This window comes from Wasmannia auropunctata, unplaced genomic scaffold (assembly GCF_000956235.1).
Source record: "Wasmannia auropunctata unplaced genomic scaffold, wasmannia.A_1.0 LD336090.1, whole genome shotgun sequence".
NCBI classification, from domain to species: domain Eukaryota; kingdom Metazoa; phylum Arthropoda; class Insecta; order Hymenoptera; family Formicidae; genus Wasmannia; species Wasmannia auropunctata.
The window spans coordinates 4,678,783-4,682,865 of record NW_012026800.1 but is presented as its reverse complement, the minus strand read 5'-3'; the positions used below and the strand labels follow the sequence as shown (position 1 = coordinate 4,682,865).

The 4,083-nt window shown below is 38.7% G+C and overlaps 1 protein-coding gene across 1 annotated transcript in view; it reads left to right on the top strand.

The window, feature by feature from the left end:
- LOC105448090 (neogenin-like) overlaps window positions 1-4,074 on the top strand; it is an 11,935-nt gene extending 7,861 nt beyond the window's left edge. The window contains exons 12-13 of the mRNA XM_011686452.1: window positions 3,317-3,456; window positions 3,586-4,074. Coding sequence (XP_011684754.1) covers window positions 3,317-3,456; window positions 3,586-3,684 — 239 coding nt within the window. The 3' untranslated portion in view covers window positions 3,685-4,074. The remainder of the gene's footprint in view (window positions 1-3,316; window positions 3,457-3,585) is intronic.
- Window positions 4,075-4,083: the final 9 nt, after the last annotated feature.

The following is a 4,083-nucleotide window of genomic DNA, read 5'->3' as shown; positions in this document are numbered from 1 at the left end:
CTAAATGCCTACCAAATAATTCGAGTTAAGGTACGTTTTATTTCGATTTATAGAGGTTTTCCGCAGCGGAGCGGAAGGGGATGAACAAAATTTCGTCTTATAGAGGTTCTCGAGTTGTAGAAGTTCGAATTATCGAGGTTCCACTGTAATGACAATTCAACATAAATTTATCTAAAATATCTTTATTTCTTTCCTTCTTTAAAGAAAAGCGCGCGCGCACACATGCGAAAGAGAGAATCATTTTTTTATAATTTTATTAATTTTAAAATACAATGCTTTTTAAAATGTTTCGGCAAAATTTTGAAGAAATTTATAATTTTAAAGTTTCAAAATTTTGAACGTAAATTTTGATGTAATCTTGAATTTTTTTAAATTTCAGTATTTGATTATAAAAATTATCAATTATAATAATAAATTATTAATTTTTTATAAATTCTTTTTGAGTGTTGAAAGTTCTATCAATATACTTACTTATTTAATTTTAAATGAAGTAAAAAGGTTTCAGCGCATTACGTGTCGTAGTTATAGCATGGTAAAGCATTTAAAATAATTTTTGTTTTACAATTTTAATTTCAAATTTTTTAAAATAGTAGGTTTAGAAGATTTCTGAAGTTAACTGAAAAACCTGACTTTGAAATTTTTTTTTTTTTTTTTTTTCAATTAAAAACAATAAATTATTTAGGCTCCGATAATTAAAATTTAAAATTAATAATAGAATAGGGCAAGGAGCTAAGTTGGATATTCATGCTAATAAAGTATATTAATCAAATTAATTATGTATGCTAATTTACAACTAAACGATTTCGGCTTGACATCAAGCCGAAATCCCTTGTTACGTCCAACGATGAGGGGGCGAATTAAAACCATTATCTAGATTGTTAGATTTCTTTGATTCCACTCCTAAAGAAATTCTCATAAAGACGCGGCCCGAACCGAGCAAAAGAACAGGCGGACGTCTTTGTTGTTAAACTACACGATTAACACATGCATTAAGGGGGCAGGAGGAGGAGGAGGTGTAGTCAGTCATTAATTATTTGCGAACATTTTTTTCTCTCCTTTCTTTTTGACTTACCGTATGACGTCTGATATCGCTGAACTGGTTGCGATGATCTATCGAGGGTAGAGGGGAACAGGGATGGCGAGAATGTCGCGGAGGCTAGATGCGAGGCGAAAGAAAATTCTGGTATTGCACTTGAGATTTCAGAGAGTTTATTTACTAACTTGCTCTCTGTGTAAATGTAATCGATCTCTTCTCCTTCAATCTTACTTTAACTATAGTTCATTTATAGTTATAGCATCTCTAACTTTTGTGACTCACGCAAGAAAGAGACGCAAATAAAAAAATAAAAAAAAAGAGAAAAAGGAAAAATGAAAGAGACGTTGAATTGATGCGAATATATGCGAATATATATATATAAACGTGTATGATATGTGTATACTATTTCTAAAATATGTGAGCTGCCCGCAAGAAGGAATTTGCAATTAAGAACTACGAAGGATATACGAAATCAGTATAAAAATATGTGAGCTATGCGTGGGATATACGAAATCAGTATAAAAATATGTGGGCGATGCGTGGATGCGAAGTTCGCCCTCTTTTCTTTTGTTGTTGTGGTATGTGTGGTTTCTCTTTCTCTTTCGAACGGTGATAGGACAAGGAAAGATCTTCGCGAAAATTGGATAGATTACCCCTCGATACGGAAATCGTGTCTGCGCCGGCGAGCGTCCAGCAGGGGGGGGGGGGCTGGGCGACGCGGCGAGGGATGGCTGCTAACACTGCGCTGGGTACAAACTGAGTCCAAACAGTTCGTAATTTCACAGTTTACTTTACGCTCTCGAGAAATAAGTCCAAAATTCTATAAAAAAAAGGAAAAAGAAAAGTGAAAAATCAAACGGTGGAACCAAATCACGATAAAACAAATTTTTGATTGATATAGCCGATACGTTCGGAAAATTCTAAGTGACCGTTCGTGGGGGCCGCCAAGACAAGCCGGTTAAAAGGGCGGCTGCTAATTAATTGACTGATTGACTGTTCGACTGTCCGTCCCGCGCCGCTGGTAGGGCCTTATATCATGCAGCGCGGTGAGACGTGGGGCGAGGGGAGCCCGCGAGACGCGTGCTTCTTGCAGGAGGTGTCGTTTTCACCGGCGAGATTAGAGATCTTTCTTTGTTCTATCATTTAGTAATAAGTATAAATCTGGCGGTTCTGTTGTACATGATACCCTTTTAACTTAATTTCTAAGGCGCATTCTTACATATTAATTATAAACACGCGGGCGAGTGAGCAGGGAAAGGGGGTGGCGGCCGTCCGACACACGAATATTGAAGCATGCAAGCGTGTATATTTCGTAAGGCCTGATTCTACCTGGAGAAGCAAGGTTTTATTGCAATTTTCCGAACATTCAAATTAAATATACTCAGTTATTATTTGTGAGACGCGACTACTGTGGCAGGGTTCTAAGAACAGAGGTTGGAGTCAAGATATTCAAACCGGAGCCGCGTGGGAACGTCCGGTCGCGATCAGCTTTCTCTGCTCTCGCTGCTTCGAATACAACAGATAAGATAACGAGTTTGGCTTATTCTACTAGTTTATCTTTTATATAATAACTAATGGCTTTAATCGGGGCGCATATCTTGCGAAAAGGCGCGACGCGCAGCTTTCCTCTCATAAAGCTATATGTGTAGGTACAATTAATATAATCCGCGGTCGGCAGGAGAGAGAGAGCACGACTTATTTGACATGATACGTGGGAATTTTACAATCTTCGAGTGTTTTTACGGCGGTTGAGATACTCTCCGGCGAAACTTTACTCGCATCTAGGGATAGGTATTCGGGTAACGAGGAGCCTTCGTATGTCTTTGCTACCGCCACTTATTCAGCGGTAAGCAGAGCCTGATAGCAGAGTGTTACGCAGTGTGACGAAGCCTCCAAAGGGGAATGGGGAGGGGGGGGGGTGGAAAAAGTGGCGGACACCCTTCTCAGTGGTCTTTTACAATTTCTTAACGTGTGTCACATTTTTCTATTACATATAAAATGAGAGTCATAGACGTCAAAGTTCCTTAGATTTGTCGCATTATTCCAATGAAATTGTTCCCATTACTAACAGTCAAGAACGGAGGATTCTTTATCAATTTAATCCATGAATTTTTATTATATTCTTAAACCTTGCTATGCTTGGAAATAATGGTAAGATGGAGGTTAGCCAAAAAGTGTGCCGAGATCCGATAGAAAATGATCTTTACTCCTGGTTATGTAATTACATTTTTTTTTTCAAATTATTGAAATGCTAACAATTACTACTTTTCGCAATTACAGTGTCACAAGTGACAGTAAGGCCAACGATGTCTGGGAGTCCGTACAAAAAACCACAAGGTTCGACGTCGCAATTAACAAAGAATCGCTTAGCCTCTGTGCCAAATGCGGCACACACTTCGGAGGAAGTTGAACGGTTAAAGGTAAAAAAATCAACGGGTCTACTATTATACATCCGTATATGTTAAGTGTGCGTTGATTCGTGCAATGTAATATTTTGTTTGCTCATTTCACACGATTGTGGTATTATTCAAACCTAATTATGGTTGCAGCCTTCGTACAGCACTGAAGAATTGAATCAGGAAATGGCCAACTTAGAGGGTCTTATGAAAGATCTGAATGCCATAACAGCATCGGAATTCGAATGCTAAAGTAGGTTCCTAAGCCTTGTGCCATCCTAAAACTGATGGATAGACTGCAACGCCGTGTTCTCTCAATGTTAGTACCCGAGAGGTAAATTGACTGTCACACTTTTTTTTGCTATTTATCGCTGAATTCTTTCCCAGTGAATTTTGAATTCGCCATTTTGAGATCGCGCGTAGAAGAAAAGCGAATATTGTACAGTTAATTAGCGTCGATGAACGGCGCAATTAATGCGCGATCCAGATGTTAATTGGGACACGTGCAAATCAACGGCTTGCGCCGCGGGAATTCCGTCACGTTTCCGTTCTCTCCGGTACTAGCGTTGCTTATCCTGGGCGTGTAAAACTCCAATATTGTACTTGCCAACGTAATCCGACGTCGCGTTTTCGCGGCGTATTCTTTTTTTT